Consider the following 17,895-nt stretch of genomic DNA (forward strand, 5'->3'; position numbering starts at 1 on the left):
TTTTCAAGTATTCTCCATCATGAGACCTTGGGTGACACGTGCGAAAAAAACTAAAATGCGGTGAGCGTGGATCGAACACGCGACCTTCAGATCTTCAGTCTGACGCTCTCCCAACTGAGCTATCCCCGCAGATGAAGGTTAGCTATATATTTTATTTATTAGTCTAATATAAAATCTGTAGGGTTATTTTTGTAATTCCAAATGAAACGAGATACTTAAATGGTCTATCGCATATTTTTCAACTATTAGTCAAGTGCATTGGCTCGACTTTAAAAAATTATTCATTTAAAGATGTGTTAATTTAATGTAATTAAACATTTGGATTCTCTTAACATGGTAAGAGCACACATTAATGTGGAACTCATTTCTCTCACACTTTGGGATAAGGATAGGTGTCATTTCTATTCAGTGGGTCTGGGCTAAATATCAAACATCAACTAACGAGATTCGAAGATTGTCATGAGTTGGATGATATAACATTAATTGAGCAAATTATTATAATCAAAGAACATCTAAGTTAGTCCAGACATCAAATCATCTGAGCTAATGTAAAAGACATAGCTCAGAGGTTAATGAGTCTGATCAATCAAGAGAGCGTTTCATAACGAAATTTTGTTAGTTTGGGGTGGGAAAAACTCGAGAACAATAAAATAAAGAATTTATGACGATCAGGGCTTGATCATGCGTCAAATCTCTATATTAAATCCGATATCCGTAGGTACTTATTAGAATAAGGTTGGCAGTGGCATTTTCTAACTCACTAACTCCAAAAAAGTGAAATCAATTCAACTCAGGAATTAATACATCAAAGCACTACTTGTCGAACTTAAGTATTATCATTTATGAGGCATGAGGCACAACAATCAAGGACAGAAGCAGAAGCCCCCATCCACCTTAGATCCCCAGGTGACAAAAATCAAAATAACGTGGTGACACACATCTTAGACTCAGAACTATAAAATCTCAAAGACTAAGAGAGGGTTCAGAAAAATCATTCATTCACACATAAAAAACAAATAATCCCTTTGCAACTCATTATTCATTGTCTTCCCTATCTCCAACTTCCATCATTTTTTCTACTTTCCATATCTTTTACTAACTTAAACTTTGGAGGACCTTTTGTAGGCGTCATATTGGAGCCTCATCTTTCTTCCTTTAACCTTCAAAGAATCAGGAGTACACTTCGTCAACGACGTCTAGGGAGAAAGCTTGGGAGATCAAGGATTCATAAAGTAGAGTCATAGGATCATAGATCAATCAATTTATTCAAGAATCTCACACATCTCGAAGAGTGAAAATCCTAAAAAGCCTCCACATTTATGATGGTAAAAAAATGTAAAACATCAGTGCATTAAAAAGCGTCTTAACTAAGGGATACATTAATAATAGACAAAAATGTTGATTTGGCAATATTTAAATCTCTAATAATCATCACCATCATGATCAAAACAATATCTGAAAGGTGTATGATCGATTGAACGAAATATTCATCTATTCAACTTATCTAGAGCCAATTATTTTGTTATTGAAAATGTGTTCATACATATCGTTGACATTATCCAAATTCTTGTAATTTTTTTCCCAACATTTACTTTCCTTCTAACTAAAACATTAAGGTTTATTTTTCTCTAATGCAACTATAAATGGTACAAAATACTTTGACAGGTCGTGAGTGAGGTGATAAAAGTACAATCAATATGGGGACAAATATGACATAGGTTTGAAGGTCAATAAATTAGTCAACTCACACGATTGCTTATTTGACACATTTTTATCAAACCAATATGTTAAATTACGGGATGTCAAATGATAGGGGCCCTTTCAGTCATTTTCTATCCCTTGGCCTATAAATATGCTATTAGGACAACAAATGAGGGATCTTCGAAGGCCAACACATTCTCCTTTACTTGAGCACTCTCTTGCTCTCTCTCTCATCCATCTCTCTAGAGAATCTCTCTTTCTCCTTTGATTCATGCAACGACCTCATTTTCTTTATTTGGACAGATCCACCTATGATCTAAGAGGAGCTACATACGTAGCCTATAGTAATTTAAGCATAACTTTGTCGTACATAACTTAACATGATTGTGATTCTGAAGTTGTGGCAAAAGAGAGTTTTAATGTACTTAGGATTCTTAATCCAATTAGGAAGTAATTATGATTTTACTTTTTTTGAGGGTTACTATAAATAGTAGATGTAATTAGAATAGGATTTGGTTTCTTTCTATAAATATGATGGGCAATTGGAAAAAGTAATTCTTTCTCCATTAATTTATTTTGTTCTTCATCTTGAAAATGGCTTTAAATTTTGTCTGAGTTGTCTCATTACCATCCCCCAACGAGACGAGTTGACAAGTCTTCTAAAAAACATAGTTTGTTCTAATTCAAAGGCATTTTTTTTTTAAATTTTGTATGAGACAACTCAAATAAATCGGATATCTCGTCCAAGATGACTCAGATCAGTCTCATTCATGGACGAGACGAGATGTCAAAACGAGTTTTAAAACCATGATCTTGGGTGGATAATTACCTCAAAAGGATGAATGGATCCCCACTGACCCAATGAAGAACATTGACTTGAACTACTTTTGAGATTAAATCGTAGCGATGATATACTATTGTGAAAAAATAAAAATAAAAAATAAAAAAGATAAAGAGAGATTGGGTGAGAAAAAAAATAGAAATTATTTTGTTTTACTGTTAAAAAATTTATTTGTATTATGTGAATCAAATCGGATTTGGATCCTAAAATTGATGTTTGAAAAAAAATCCAATCGCATATATATTTATTGGATTTAGTTAGGTCCAGATGGACCCTGATCCGACCCATTGACACCCGGCCCATACGAAGCAATCTATGCTTAGATTGTAAGAAAAGCGTATTTTGGTCAGTTTACCCTCTGATTCGGTTGGAATACTGCGAGAGCAACGGGTGATGACGTGGCCGACCTTTAATGTGGTCAACGGACATGCCGCGTGAGGACCGCGTAGCTTAAAGAATCGTTCTAAAGTTATAGTTATTTTTATCATTTTTATTTCCTATATGAAATTACAGTTATGCCCACTATGTCTTTTATAAAGATCTTTTTGACCCGAAAATATATTCAACTTATTTTAGAGTTAACAGAATTTTAAAATGACAAAAACACCCCTACAAACCTTTCTTTTTGAGTGATTTAATTGTACTTCTTGGGGTTTTGGTGAAATATTTGAGATAGAATGAAGTAAAACACCTGAGTCTTATATAAGTGATTTAGAAAATGTCCTACATGTCTTTTTCTTTTTAACTTTTAGATAAAAAGATTTCATTTTCTCATGAAAATCCATTATTATTAAACTCTTCGATTTCTATGATAAATTATATTTTAATCTTATTAGACCTTCTTTTCAACGTTTTGTCGAAAACGTTTAATTATTTTCACCAAAAAATAATCTCTTCAACTTTCCTTAGAATCTTATCTTATTTTTGAGGTATAAAGGTTTAAGGAGATATGTAATTCTAAAGTTGAAGATAATCGATTTTGGAGACAAATATCAAAGTGTCAAAATAAGTGGCATCATAAGCCCAAGCGTCGAGGGGGGAGATTCTATAATGGTTAGAGGTCTTAGTTACCTGATGCATTTGTCGACTCAAAACTTAATTAGAAAAAATAGGTTAATATTTAATATGGATTTTGTGGAGGGTCAAACTACAAGCTCTTAGACTGCAACACATGTCACCTTGAGACATGTTGAAGTCGTCAAAAGAGGGGTGACACCAAGTTGGTAAGCTAGGGGAAGATGATTTAAAGTATGACAAGTTAGAGGACAGAGGCTCGAAAGTTAATGGGCTTGATACCATAAGACATGAGGTTGAGGGAATCTTCCTTCAAATAGTGTGATATTTCAAACTACACTAGATCATTATTTCTAGGGATTTGGGAGTACATTTAGATGAAACTTGTTACAAGAAGGATTCTAAAAGGATAGAGATTTTAAAATAGGAAAATTCTAATTAAAACGATTACTAAGTGATGTAAAGTTGGATTTGAGAACATCTAACATTATCTATAAAAGGGGTACATCTATGCCATTGAAAGGTACACAAATCCCTTGCACTTAAAATTCTGTAAAAATAAAAATAAAAATTGTGGACTGACTTAAGCTTCAAAGGCTCTGTAGTGTAGGTACACCTAAAGAGGAATCATAGGAGCAAGGGAATATTAGCGGGGAGGTTGCGGATCTCGAAATGATTGCAGAAATTACATCTAGAGATTTGTATTAAGAAAGATCGAGGTCAAAGGGAATGTAATGAGTTAAAAAACACCATAGTACATCAAATATTTATCAAACTCTATGAGGCCAAAACAACTTTTACTTACAACACATTAATGCATTTGTGGCGTCTCGTTCAACAATAAGAAAAAATGAATGTGGGTTTTAAATTTTGTTCGATACATTGACTTGTCCATCCGTCTTGTTGCTGGGCGATATCGGGATGACTCAGGCGATACATCTCAGTCTTGGACGAGTTTTGAAATCATGTATTGTAATATAGGAAGTGAAGGGTAACATTGTCATTTTAATAGCACAAAAAAGAAGAAAATAGATCAGGATACAGCAGTAATTAAAATGAAAGGTTAGGGTAATTTTGTAATCGTAGATGTTTTCAGTTCGATAAATCAATTGCGGAAGGTTGCTTCTCATATAAAACCCTAATTGTACGGAGGAGAGACAAGAGCAAGATCTCTCTTTGTTTCTGTCGAATAGAATTTCTTCGTTCATTTTCTTGATTTCTTGAGAAAAAATGGCGGATCAGCTCACAGAAGATCAGATCTCTGAGTTCAAGGAGGCGTTTAGCTTGTTCGATAAGGATGGAGACGGTCAGATTCTTTCGATCTTAAATTTCTCACCTTTTTTTCATCTCGATTCATGCATTTTTTAGGCTTTCTGGTTCATCTCAATTTTTTTGAGAATTTTTCGTCTGATATAGCTCTTGATTTGTTGTTTTTCAAATCCTTTGTGCTGTTTTGATACAGATTGTTGATTTTTTAGGGTTTGATTGCGTCTTTTTATGGCAAATGCTATTGAATAGTATAGATCTGGTTCTGTTTCTATGCGGAAATTTTGTTTGGTTCTTATATGTCGTTAATTCGTCTACGATCCGCATAAATCGTGTAGAAAAGTACGTCGTGATCTGACTGTTTAGATTTTGCTTTTGATTTGATGTTTCTATTTCTGATTTGATATTCGATATAAATGTGTATGAAATACTTATATATATTTATTATTCAAGATTCCATCTTTTTTAAAATAAAAATAAAAAAAACCTTTTTTTTTTTTTTTTTGAGATTCTTTGTGTTAATTTCACAGGAAGAGTGCTCCATTGATCAGAAATTGGTGGATCCTTTATTATTTAGAGTAATTTTTACGGATCCCCCCATGTTTTCGTTTACATGTAAAATACTCATGGCAGACCCCATTGACCTCGCCTAACTAAAGAAAAACTTAAGACACTGTTTTAACAAAGCTTGTTGAACCTTGCCACAGGTTGCATCACAACCAAGGAGCTGGGAACCGTGATGCGTTCATTAGGGCAGAACCCAACAGAGGCAGAGCTCCAGGACATGATCAATGAGGTGGATGCTGATGGAAATGGGACAATCGACTTTCCAGAGTTTCTCAATCTTATGGCACGGAAGATGAAGGACACCGATTCTGAGGAGGAACTCAAGGAAGCGTTCCGTGTGTTTGACAAGGACCAGAATGGTTTCATATCTGCAGCTGAGCTGCGTCATGTCATGACCAACCTTGGCGAGAAGCTCACTGATGAGGAGGTTGACGAGATGATTCGTGAGGCAGACGTCGATGGTGATGGACAGATTAACTATGAGGAGTTTGTCAAAGTCATGATGGCCAAGTGAGAAAACAGACAAAGGGAGGAAGAAAAAAAAGAAGGGAACAAGGCAGAAAATTATAATGAGATTTCTATGTTTGTTCAGGTATTTAAATTCTCGATTGTGTTAGTTTGTGGAAGAAAAGTGAAAAAGCTATTGTAGTGTCTATATATTGGTAGGAGGTTTGTTTATGGTTGGTTCTGTTAGTTGTGTTCTTCTCGCCTCGGCCTGCTTTGTTCTTGTAGGGTAGTAGCATGGATTCCTAGTATTCTTCCCTTTTATTTCTTTAAATTTGCAGACTTTTTTAAGGATTGGGGTTGTCGTCCATTGTGTTTGACTCTTAATTTTATTAAAATCCTAATTATTTTTCCTTGTATTGTGAGATTTCTCTAAAAGCTTTGAATTTTGTTCTAAAATGGATCTTCTTGACATGTGGTTTGGACATTGCTACGCTCAATACATTATTAGCTTGTGTTTTGGTGCAAACAAATCAAAGCTTCAGTGGTTGTTATCATGGTTTTAAAACTCAGTTTCGCTTCTCGTCTAGTGTTTTGATACAATTGAGACGTCTCATTCAAAAACTCAAAAAATTAAATGTTAGGTATCAAATCTAGGTCAAAAAAGCAACTTGTGAGTTGGTCTCATTCAACTCCGATGAGTTAACTCGGGCGATACGCCTAGGTTTCAGACGAGTTTTAAAATCATGGTTGTTATTGGCTGGGAAATGTTTGGAGAGGATGTTAAGAGTTTGAAATTTTGGTTTTTTGTAACTCATCATTTAGACCACAATTTTTCAAAATCTGAATTAACAGATTCTTTATTTAATGAGTTTAAAATTTTCCAATATGGATTTTCATTTTGTTTTATGAGATTAAGATCAAAAACAAAATATTCTTTAGAAAACGTTGAGCGGAGCGAAAATTTAAATCATGAATAAGGTTACTGTATTTCATAAGAAAAGCAAAATAGCCAAAGAAACATCACATTCCAACTTAGAAACATCCAGTGTACATAACCACAATTCCAGCCCATGTTCAATTATTCTTTTTTGGCCAACCTCTATAGTTCGTCCTAATGATTTAGGAATGCTTGTTGTTTCATTTCTTTTCTCTATAATCTCTTCAAGCTTTTCTTTCTAGCATCCATCTTCTTCTTGTCTGCTGCCTGAGCTTTCGCGGCGGCACCACCACCACCTTCCTTCTTCAGTAATGTTGTTACGGACCCACCTATTAATACGGTCTTGGTTGCTGGATCCTGATCCTGACAGTTGGTGGTGGTTCCTCCTCCTTTACTTGCTGCTGCAGAAGTAGACAGAAGAGAGGACGACAATGGTGGTGTAGTAGCACTGGAGACAGCATTGGTGTGATCGACATTTAGAGAGTTGGTCTTCGTCTGGTCTACGTTCAGGGCAGTAGTGGACACTGATATAGCTCCTGTCTTGGACTTGGGTTTTGGCTTGAGCGCGTGAATTCCTGTGTAAAGCCTGCATAAAAGAAGATGATTACATGAGTTGGTAATAAAAAATCTAATAATGTCCAGTCCAATTTTTGTGTTACTAAAATTGGGGTGGGGTGTGGGGGTCACCCACCAATGTCTGAGCAATCAATTTGATTGTAACCTCTCTTTTTCATTGACAACTACAATATTTCCTTTTCTTCTTTTTTGATAGATAATTGGCGTAGGCAAGTTCTACAGAGAACAATTACAATTGGGGTGGGGTGGGGGGTGGGTCGGGACCCACCAAGAAGTGAGTGTGAGTAATCAATTCGATTTTAACGCCCGCCCCTCTTTTTCATTGACAATAATAATTCTACCCTTTCTTTGCCTCGATAAGTCGCAAAAGCAGGTTTCATAGACCACAATTCCAATTTGGGGGGTGGCCGTAACCCACCAAAAGAAATGGGTAATCAATTCTTCTTCTTTTTTTTTTTAATTTTTTATATAGATAAGTGGCAAAGGCAGGTTTCATAGTCGGCAAATTACAATTGAATAATGCTGAAAGTGACCTCGCATCGCACACCCTAAAGTGAAAGTGTATGGAAACCATAGATGCTTTTCCTGGACTTTTCCTGGAGATATGAGTGAAAAAGCATGCATCTATGGTTCTTTATCCACTTTCCCATCAAGACGTGTGATATGAGGTCTAATATTGAGGTCACTCCAGCACGACTCGTTACAATTTGGGGTGTCAGGACCCATCAACAAGTGAGTAATCAATTCGATAGTACAATTGTTGGCCGACTCCATCTCTTTTCATTGACAACGAATTATAACAATTAAGGAATACTAAGCTTGGAAACTTAAACGTGATGCAAAGATGGTCACTTACTATGGCTCCCAAAATTAAATATGGCAATTTCATGGGTCCATCCACAACAATAAGTCTGTGTTTTTGTATGAGAGGTCGTGTTCCTTACATAGTGGGGGGGTTGGTGTCCCTCCCAGGTTCCATGCCAAAAATAATACATCAAAGCTCATGGGGTTAAACAAACAAACAAGATAAGAATTGCTAACCTGGCATGCCTGGCGTACTCCTCATAATTTTCAAGTAACATCTTGCCAGCCTGTTCATTTAAAGCAGACTCTGGAAATGGTTCTATCAGAAGACACCTGACCACCTGTTATCCTCAACACAAATCAGTAAAAAGATAAGTAAGCCACCCCACCACCATTACCACCACCACATCCTTGAAACCCCCATTTTGGGAAAAAAAAGGAAGAAAATAGGGAGGTTTGGTGGTACAAAAGTAAAGAGTACTTTAAAAAAAAAAATTTAGTTGGATTTTTTTTTATTTGGAAAAAAATAGAGGGTTTGGGTAGCTCTCCAATTATAACAAGAGTTCTGAAAGATATTTCCTCGTAGCTGCGCAGAAGACCCAAAGAAATTGAAACAAAAGATAAGACAGAGACAAAGAATATAGGATGAAAACAAACAATCTTCCTTACAAGGAGAACATGGCGCAACCCAAGACTTGGATTCCAGTCCTTTTTCAGTGTGTTGACACAAATCTCACCATTGGTTGCAATGTTAGGATGAAAGATTTTTGTCAGGAAATAGCCTACAAAATCATAATTCAAGGAAGGTGAGAAGACATGTATTGAGCACCTAGTAGATAAACATTGCAAAGACAATGATTCAAATCTTCACAACAGTCGATGGCCAAGAATCTCCAAAAACAAGACCCGGCAGAAGACAAATGAATGTCCATCAAGCACCGACTCCCATCCAGGAGGCTCTCTTCTATAGCAATTGTGAAACTTTGAATAAATTGAAGAGTAAGGCTAGTCTTAAATTGGTAAAGATTTTACGATTTCATAAACAACGTTTTGTGAGGTTTTATGAGTACAACACACCTTTGGGAGGGGATTGGGGAAAATCATGACACAGTAACAACTTCATTCGGAAAATACCGTTCTCATATGGAGTTTCAGCTGCAAATGAAGGTTCTCTTCCCATTCAGTACCAAGTAGCCAGGAAAATTCATTGGGTTGGCAAGAAATATGAGAAGACCACATACCTGGACCCTCAATATCAGCGAATATGGTGGAAAAATCATCATCGTTGATGCCTACTTTAATGCCCTCGGGTGGTGTTTCATCAAGATTCTTCAATTCCTTTGCAAGTTGCTTTATTACGTTTGGTGGAAAATTTTCATTAGTTGCCTGTCATAAAAATAATAATAAGTTAATAACAATTATAAATTGCACTGATGTTAAACGAATTAAAAAAGCAAACAGTTAAGATAAATGCACCAAGTTGAATGCCAAACAGCATTCTCTTAGACCTACAGTCCGTAACTAAGCTTTATAGATGCCAAAGCTGCACACTTTGCCACAAATACAAGGGCGGAGGGGGTGACTCCATGTTCAATGCTTCCCAGATCTCCAACATCATGAACCAACCCACTAGATCCCTGTGACCAACCTGCCCTACAAATATTTTCAGGACTACTCACTGAAATTTTTCTCCGACTATCCAAACAAATGTGATTAAATGGATGCTTAAAGCCACCCCAACTAGGTTAGTTTTCTGTAGCTAGGACTGCCCACAGAGCAACTACATGCATGGATATGATGTTTTTAGAACCATATGTGCAATCTACACAACTCGGACATTAATTTTGTACAGATAATTTGCATAAAATGTAAAACTACCAAGACAGAAAAAGTAGTTAAAAGGATTCAAACGTTTACCATAGCCCAAATGACAAAAGGTATTTTTCACAAGATGAGGCTGAAAATTCTCAGATTAGTTTTCTAATTAGAAATCAGGACTTGCACGAAAATATTCTCTAATTTCAGTGATGCCAAACTAAGCCCAACAGACTACCAACCAAGCACCAAGCTCCGCTCAAAATCTACCAGACCTGAAAAAATTGAAATAAGCATACATTGGACATCATTCTTAAATGAATAATTAAAGAGAATGATTTGTCATCATGGCCTTTCAGAAATTAAAAACCCCAAAACAAAAGAATCTGCTTACATTCCTTCATAAGAATGACTTAGAACACTGGATTTAAAAATTTCCAACTACCCTAAAACTAATATCAAGGTTTTTTTTTTTTTTGATTGATTAAAATCAAGGCATTGAATACACTGAAAATTATTTTTCATGAATATGACAAAAAGTAATAATAGTTTCATGACACACTTTTATCTAACAAGAGGTTGAACGACAGTAAGTAAAACAAAAGCTCGATCAAAAAGATCATTTATTTAGAAAATCGAATAATGAGGTATGAGCTTACATCATATGCTCCCCATCACTCTCAATGTGTTAATCACTAATTCTGAACTCAGTTCAAGACCTCAACAGGTTCTCCAATATCGAGAAAGTTTCTAAATAAAGTACTTTTGCGAAGAAAGTTCCTTCAATCAAGACAAACAAGTGCCACAAAACCTCGTACAATGATTTCTTAATAGAGACATAATGTGGGACGTCAAGACACATCTGTGTGTAGCCCTTCAGTAAGATTAACAAACACAAGTTGCAAATGGCTCCACTCCTTTCATAAGAAAAAAATTCTGTACTTAGTAGCCTTTCTTTCAAATAATACCCGTAAAATTGCATGGATTCTTCAAACAGAATAAGTAATCGTGGTAGATTTTGATCCGCTTCCCCAACATAATTAAAATATACCAAAAAATTATGAGAATTAAAATGTATCATCAACTATAAGAATATTCTAAGTTTCCTAGGGAAACCTCCAAGGTTAACTAACATATAGCAGTCATGCATGCCCTAATTATAACATATCTATTATAATCCAATATAAGACTACTGAATGAAGATAATTATTTTCTTCTACATTATCCAACATATTGCAAAATCCAAAAACCCTATTAAAATTTTGGGGTTTACTGGTTCCGATATTTGGTTCCGATATCATTGCAATATAGACTTGCAACCAACATATATAAAAAAACACCTTTCCACTCTTCAAACTGCCACTCAAAGCTTTAGAAATAAATGCCATTATAACATTAAAGTAAAGATATTCGAAAAAGTTGTAAAACCACTACAATATTATCATTAAAACTCTGATTATCTAGTAAAAATAAACCACATATGTCCATTGAAACAGATACCCATTTTGCAAAATTAAAAAACCCTATTATCCAGAATCCAAAAACCTTATTAAAATTTTGGGGTTTACTGATTCCGGCATTTGGTTCCACTATCATTGCAATATAGACTTGCAACCAACAAACATAAAAAAAACACCTTTCCACTCTTCAAATTTCCATTCAAGGCTTTAGAAACAAATGCCATTGTAACATTAAAGTACAGATATTCGAAAAAGTGGCCAAACCACTACAAGATTATCATTATAACTCTGATTATCTAGTAAAAATAAACCACATAAATCCATTGAAACAGAGACCCATTTTGCAACAACAAAAAAAAAAGTAGCAGTAACACCAACAACAATGAAATTATCCCATTCTTTAAACTCCCACTAATAACACTTAAATAAAGAAAGTTTCAATTTTTTTTACAAGATCATTAGATTACCAAGAAATATTCATCGAAACATTCACAAACTAGCTAAAAGCTGAGAAAGAAAATCAAACCTAAATTACTCGAAACACAAAGAAGATGAGGCTTGTTAAATCCCCAATTTTCTTCAAAAAAAAATTTTTTCTGGGAACACGAATACCGATCCAAACAAACCCTTAACCAGTAAAAAACACAGATCTTTCGAGCAATAAAGAACATAAGATCCGATTTTTACCCCAAATACCGGCAAATATTCATCGAATAGTCACGAAAGGACAACAAAAGAAACCCTAAGACAGTAATTAAACTATGTAAGCATCTCTCTATCTCTATTTGAACACGAAAAAGTAAAGCATCATCAAATAGATTGAAAGCGACGACATCAGAGAGAGAGAGAGATCAAACCTGAAGAACAGAGAGAGAGAGAGAGACAGAGAAAAAGAGAGATCTTGAAGGCTAAAGTGATCTCTCTTCGAAATCGAATGATTGGGGGAACAATGAAAAAAAATCCCTATTTTAAGTTTTGAACCAAAATAGAGATCAAAATAAATACAGGAAATGACGTGTCATTATATACCTAATTTATATTATTTTATTATATTATTTGGGTAGGGATTTTCTGAAGTGGCAGTCCAGACTTCTCCACTGGAAAATAGAAATATTTTTTAAAAAGTTTAGTCCTGATTTTCTAATTAGAAAGCCTTCTCATTCTTGGCTGATGTGGCATGTACATAGAACCATAGTTCTTTTTTCTCGAGATACACAACTGCATCTTCTTTTTTTAATGAGGATATATAATTATATATCCTGAGAAAAAAGATCTATGATTTCTTGTTTGTACCACATCAATTGAATGAAGACTTTTTACTTAGAAAATCATTATTCAAAAAATTTATGTGAATTTCTTCTCCTTCTAGATAACAAACTCAATCACCACTCATCCTTGTGGAATGTAGAGAAACTCTTTTATCAGTTTTTGATTTTATTTTTATTTTTTTTTAAATTAATGATTCATATTGAGAAGGACTCTATGGGTATTCGAATCGGATGAAGATGGGTGGGGGTTATTAATCAAATGGAAGGCTTAGATGGGTCTACATCATTACTCTATATTGCAAATGCAAACATGTCTGTTTAGTGAAGAAGTATGGACTGTCATTCCAGATTGTTCCAATAATTTTTGTTACGTTGCAGCGGGTTTCAAACCGAAACTATTGAAGAGGGGTACACTTTCACCGACCGTTTAAAATATTAAATGACCAAATTGACCCTACTTCTGTAATAAACGTATAAGCCTCAGTGACCTCAAATTTTGTACCTCATATCATACTTTTCCAGACATGAAAGTCAAAAAGAATCATAAATTCTTTCCATCGAGATACGAATAAAAAAGTATTTCGGATTCGTAAAAGTGCGATATGAGGTACAATCTTGAGGCCAAGCCAACATGACTCTTATTAAATCCATGAACATTTACCCTTCCATGTTTCGAAAAAATATATATTTTTATTTTATAATTTTGTAAATAAAATTATTTTAACATATTATGTCTATAAAAGAATATTTACATTTGTACATGGGTTATAAAAATAATATTTATTTTTATAATTATTTTAAAATTTTCATATAAACTGCCTAATTTCATGACGTTTTAATATATAAGATTAAAAAATAATCAACATTCTCTCCTTATAATAATAAAGATGACTTGAAAAAAATAATTTAATCAGCAAAAGAAAACACCTTAATCTTGAGATGATCTTAAAAAAAATATATTGATCCCGAGGAAACTTATATTTTTCTCTTCAATATGAGTGAATGATTTTGTAGACACCGACATACTTTAAAATGTCCACATAATTGAGTTTATTTTTTTTTTATTGAATTAAGTTAAAGAGTCGTGCTGCAACAACTTTAAAATTCACATCGATTCTCACTTTATTGATGAGGAGAGATGCACACGAAATCATAGAAGTGTGAATCGATGTAAATTTTAAAATCACTCCAATATTATTCAAAACTAAATAAATTGACAATAAACATGAACAGATAATAAGACTTATACAATCGATGTTATAGAGTGACTTCAAGATTATACCTCATATCTCACTTTCCTGAAGTGAAAGTGTGTAGGAACTATAGATGTTTTTCATCGAGATACTATTAAAAAATATTTATGATTCTTACACACTTCCACATCTCATCACGAAAGTGAGATATGAGGTACAATCTTAAGTCACTTCAGGATAATTCGAGGTTATAAGGTAGAGAGAGGGAGACAATGGGAATTTCAGTTAAATTAAAGGACAATCTCGTAATTTGAGTTGAGTAAGTCGGATTTGAAACTCACTATGAGAAACAGTTGATTAGGTGCGTTTCAGGTCCGGGACTTGTCGGGTGGAGTTCTACCGACGCTATGTGACCGTTGGAGAGTTCGTAGAAAATAGGTAGCCGTTAACAATGCCAGCTGGCAAACAAATGGACGGACCAGATGTGATCCAATCAGTAGAAGAGGTTGAGATTCGAAATTCAAACTTAAAGATTTTATATTTATTTAAAAGTTTGGGGAACAAAAGTAAGACTTTTGCTTTAAAAGAATTGGCACTTGATATTGCCAAGGTTGTATATGATACCACCAGAGAATTTCTGTTCCAATGTGACCAATATACCCCCCTTTTACTTCTGATTTTATGGTACCACTTACATTTCTTCGCTGGTGGGTATTTTGGTCACATAGAAAAAAAATAGTCCTGGTCCTATTAAATACAACCCTGGTCATAACAGCTCTTATTAGAATTTCTTATCTTTCTCTCGTGTTCTTATCTGTATTCATCTAATCATTGGGTAAATTACATGTTGACCCTTATTGTTAGCATAATGCCATGTTGACCCCCTAATATTTTGATAATTGTACTTACCTCCGCTTTCAGTTTCACTAACAGTGTTAGAACTCAAATATTATTTTACTATTTTATCTTTATTATTAAAAAAATACTTTTAAAATGATAATTGAAAATGCCCTGTCTAAGCAAAATCACATTCTTAAATATGAACCCATTTTTTATAGGGATATTTTTATTTATCAAGAAAAATAATATTTAAAAAAATGTAAAATAATCTTTTTAAAAATAAAAATTATTTTTTAAATGTTTGGTTGAAGGCAAGTAGATGGATAGGGGTGCACATTGGATTGGATAAATCCGAGAACCGAACCAATCCGAAGCTTTTGGATTGGATTGGTTTGGATTAAATACACCCATGGTTCGGGTACGGTTTGAAAGAAAAAAAATCCGGTTAATTCGGTTCGGTTCCGGATTAAGAATATAACAAACCGAACCAATTCGAAATCCGAACCGTAATATATTTATATATATTATATATATATATATATAATGATTTTAAAAAAAAATTTATTTTCTTTATTTCTCTCTTCTCCTTCGAATCGAATTTGGGGGAAATCTGTAAATCGAGAAACCTAGCCGTCGTCTTCCCGGTCGTCTCCCTCGCTCCACCTCGTTGGAAAACATAGAGGACTCTCTCTCTCTCTCGAAATCTCGCCGCCGTCTCCTTCGCTCACCTCGTCGAAAAACACAGAGATCTCTCTCTCTTGAAACCTCGCCGCCGTTCTCGGTCGTCTCCCTCCCTTACCTCACCTCGTCGGAAAACACAGAGGTAACTCTCTCTCTCTCTCTCTCTCTCTTTCTCTTGTTGCCGTTGTTCTCGCTCGTTTCGAAAACGACTTCGTTTTCGCTCGGATGTTCCCTTCGAACATAAATTTAACTGTGTGTGAGTTTCGCTCGGATTCTCTGTGTGAAATTCAAGAATATAAATTTCTGATGTATTCGAACAGAAATTTTAGAATACTAGAAATTTCAGAACAGAAAATTTATTTTTAATTTTATTCGAACATAAATTTTTAATTGAAATTTCTAATGTTCCTATTTATTCGAACATAAATAATAGATTAGAAATTTTAAACATAAATTTTTAATTCTATATTTTCGATGAATCAGAGAAATGGAGAGGTGGAATAAAATAGAAACTTTCTGATGTTCATTTTTATTCGAACAAAAATTTTAGAATAGAAATTTTATAACAGAAATTTCAAAACAGAAATTTCATAACAAAAATTTCATAACAGAAATAGAAATTTCAAAATAGAAATAGAAATTTTCTCTTATTGTTTTCATGATTTTTATTTTTAATGTGTTAAAAATAATAAGTATTTTGGATTGATTCATGATTTTTATTACTATTAGATTAGTTCATTATTTTTTAATGATTTTTATTACTATTGAAAATATTAAGTATGAAAACCGAGAACCGATCCGAACCAATCCGAACCAAGATTGGATTGGATTGGTTCGGTTCCAAAGTTGTAGAACCGATCATGTTTGGTTCGATTCCAATTTTGCTAAAATCCGAACCAATCCGAACCATGTGCACCCCTATAGATGGAGGGGTCCTTAGATAATTAAAAGGGAGGTAATTGGAATTACCCAAACTTTAGGAGGTCAACATAGAATTTTGCCAAATTACAGGGGGTCAAAGAGTAATTTACCCCTAATTATTAGAGAGAGATGTGATGATTACAAGTCTTGTCAAATGGTAGGGCTGCCTATGGATCAAAACAGCCCAAAATCCGATCCAATAATTACAGATCCAGATCATGGATTTTAGTTCGGATAGAGTACCAATCAGATAACAATCCAATTTGATAACCTATCCATCAATTTTGGATCAAATATTGTCCAATTAAAAAATGTGTTTTATTGAGAAACCTTTTCCACACTGTCATGGTGAAGAAAAAAAGCATTAGTAACCCTCATCCACCATTATAAAAAAATCTCGAGATGCATAAATGAGACCTCAAGATTTGTTATTAAGCCACATCACGAGGTCTTTTTGAGAGTGGATGAGACTTATTAAGGCCCTTTTTCCTCACTATCATAGTAAGGCTTGTCGGATTCATATTTTATTTATATATATCTATATATATATTGGAGGAGTTCAAGGGGCATTCGTAAAAATAATCATTTTTCAAAATATGGGTAAGTTTCGGATTGAACTGATTTTTTGTGAGAATGATCTTTATGATGAGAAGATCATCGTCACAAAAAATCAGCCTAATCTGAAACTTCTAAATACATCAAAAGTGATTTATAAATTATTGATAAAAAATCGACGATCTAGATTCTAAATCACTTTGATGAGAAGATCATCTTCACAATAAATCAGCTCAATCTGAAACTTCTAACCCATATTTTGATTTTTTTTTTTTTTACTTTTGCCCCCTTTAAACCAATTTTGACTCACCTGAGTTATCTCAATCTTACAATGGGCTTGAAACCAATCCGATTGGGTCCGAGTCTAATAAATATCTTATCAGATTGATACTGAAATCAATTTGCTTTCGAGGTTTGGTTCACATATTGTAAGATTTTGATTTTGAATTCTGGGAACCAAACTGTAAAAATTGATATTCAGATTTCAAGATTTTGTTCGGAAACACTCTTTCTAGAAACTGATTTTAGAATCTAAAGTACATAATTTGAATTTCGAGTTTCTAAAGTTAATAACTCATTTGTTATTTTAGCTAATTTTTGTCTCTAATTATGAGAAAACAATTATCAAGCATTGGTGTTTGGTTCCGATTGTTAGATTCTGATTTTGGATTTGTCAGAATCAGATTATGGAAACTGATTTCCAAAATCCAGCATATAGTTTACCTATTGCTTCTGAAAACTAATTTCTGAATCTATAATCATAATCTTCAAGAGCTTCTATTGACACTCCAACTTTTACTTATTACACCACAATTAAAATTAAAAAAAAAAAAAAGGCAATGGGCTGAGAATAAGTAAAAGTTGGGATGCCAATAGAAACACTCTTTTGTCTTTTTTTTAAGATTAATATTTGTTAGATTTAGGATTTTATATGGGCCTAATCCTAATTCTTAATGTTGGAAGAAATAACCTGAACCTAATGTTTGAATGGTGTGTGTTAAACTTTAAT

At 34.0% G+C, this 17,895-nt stretch overlaps 2 protein-coding genes and 1 non-coding gene across 3 annotated transcripts; 1 reads left to right on the forward strand and 2 right to left on the reverse strand.

Moving 5' to 3' along the window:
* Window positions 1–56: 56 nt before the first annotated feature.
* TRNAF-GAA (transfer RNA phenylalanine (anticodon GAA)) lies at window positions 57–129 on the reverse strand. Its single transcript has one exon. It is a non-coding gene; the product is annotated as a tRNA-Phe (tRNA).
* Window positions 130–4,683: 4,554 nt separating this feature from the next.
* LOC147383767 (calmodulin) lies at window positions 4,684–6,252 on the forward strand. The gene is made up of 2 exons (XM_086425116.1): window positions 4,684–4,862; window positions 5,530–6,252. The coding sequence occupies exons 1-2, from the start codon at window positions 4,787–4,789 to the stop codon at window positions 5,901–5,903; spliced, it is 450 nt and encodes a 149-aa protein (XP_086281242.1). The 5' UTR covers window positions 4,684–4,786; the 3' UTR covers window positions 5,904–6,252.
* A 590-nt stretch (window positions 6,253–6,842) lies between these two features.
* UBC22 (ubiquitin-conjugating enzyme 22) lies at window positions 6,843–12,443 on the reverse strand. The gene is made up of 7 exons (XM_086425115.1): window positions 12,286–12,443; window positions 10,071–10,243; window positions 9,395–9,539; window positions 9,231–9,308; window positions 8,823–8,935; window positions 8,391–8,494; window positions 6,843–7,359 (listed from the first exon to the last, which is right to left on the reverse strand). The coding sequence occupies exons 2-7, from the start codon at window positions 10,071–10,073 to the stop codon at window positions 6,987–6,989; spliced, it is 816 nt and encodes a 271-aa protein (XP_086281241.1). The 5' UTR covers window positions 10,074–10,243; window positions 12,286–12,443; the 3' UTR covers window positions 6,843–6,986.
* Between the last annotated feature and the right edge of the window lie 5,452 nt (window positions 12,444–17,895).

Source organism: Akebia trifoliata, chromosome 15 (genome assembly GCF_017979445.1).
Source record: "Akebia trifoliata isolate Shusen 1 chromosome 15, ASM1797944v1, whole genome shotgun sequence".
Lineage (NCBI taxonomy): Eukaryota > Viridiplantae > Streptophyta > Magnoliopsida > Ranunculales > Lardizabalaceae > Akebia > Akebia trifoliata.

Bases quoted from the DNA above. Each gene is read 5' to 3' on its own strand.
- LOC147383767 (XM_086425116.1), top strand. From the start codon at position 4,787: ATGGCGGATCAGCTCACAGAAGATCAGATCTCTGAGTTCAAGGAGGCG. The intron at 4,863-5,529 runs GTCAGATTCTTT...ACCTTGCCACAG, and splicing joins GTTCGATAAGGATGGAGACG to GTTGCATCACAACCAAGGAG.
- UBC22 (XM_086425115.1), bottom strand. The intron at 8,936-9,230 runs GTGTGTTGTACT...ATGATTTTGTAG, and splicing joins TCCCCAATCCCCTCCCAAAG to GCTATTTCCTGACAAAAATC. The intron at 8,495-8,822 runs GTAAGGAAGATT...TGAGGATAACAG, and splicing joins GGTTGCGCCATGTTCTCCTT to GTGGTCAGGTGTCTTCTGAT.